At 59.3% G+C, this 361-nt stretch overlaps 1 protein-coding gene across 1 annotated transcript in view; it reads left to right on the top strand.

Moving 5' to 3' along the window:
* RAB33A (RAB33A, member RAS oncogene family) overlaps positions 1-354 on the top strand; it is a gene marked incomplete at both ends in the record, with an annotated part of 4,144 nt that extends 3,790 nt beyond the window's left edge. Inside the window, 1 exon segment of the mRNA XM_010288446.1 lies at positions 1-354. This exon segment is cut by the window's left edge and continues 29 nt beyond it. Within this exon segment, the coding sequence (XP_010286748.1) occupies positions 1-354 (354 nt within the window).
* Positions 355-361: the final 7 nt, after the last annotated feature.

Here is a 361-nt window from a genome sequence, read left to right on the forward strand (position 1 = left end):
CTACCGTAATGTGCATGCTGTCGTCTTCGTTTACGATGTCACAAAGATGACCTCCTTCACCAACCTCAAGATGTGGATCGAGGAGTGCAACGGGCACGCAGTGCCCCCCCTTGTCCCCAGGGTGCTCGTTGGGAACAAGTGTGACTTGAAAGAACTGATCCAAGTGCCATCCAGCATGGCCCTGAAGTTCGCCGACGCTCACAACATGCTTTTGTTTGAGACCTCGGCCAAGGACCCTAAGGAAAGCCAGAACGTGGACGCCATTTTCATGTGCCTGGCCTGCCGGCTGAAGGTGCAGCGGTCGCTGCTCTGCCGGGACCTGGAGGGGCGGCCGGGCCAGGCCCGCAGGCTGGAGCCAACG

The sequence above is a fragment of the Phaethon lepturus genome, unplaced genomic scaffold (assembly GCF_000687285.1).
Source record: "Phaethon lepturus isolate BGI_N335 unplaced genomic scaffold, ASM68728v1 scaffold1776, whole genome shotgun sequence".
In the NCBI taxonomy this organism is placed as follows: domain Eukaryota; kingdom Metazoa; phylum Chordata; class Aves; order Phaethontiformes; family Phaethontidae; genus Phaethon; species Phaethon lepturus.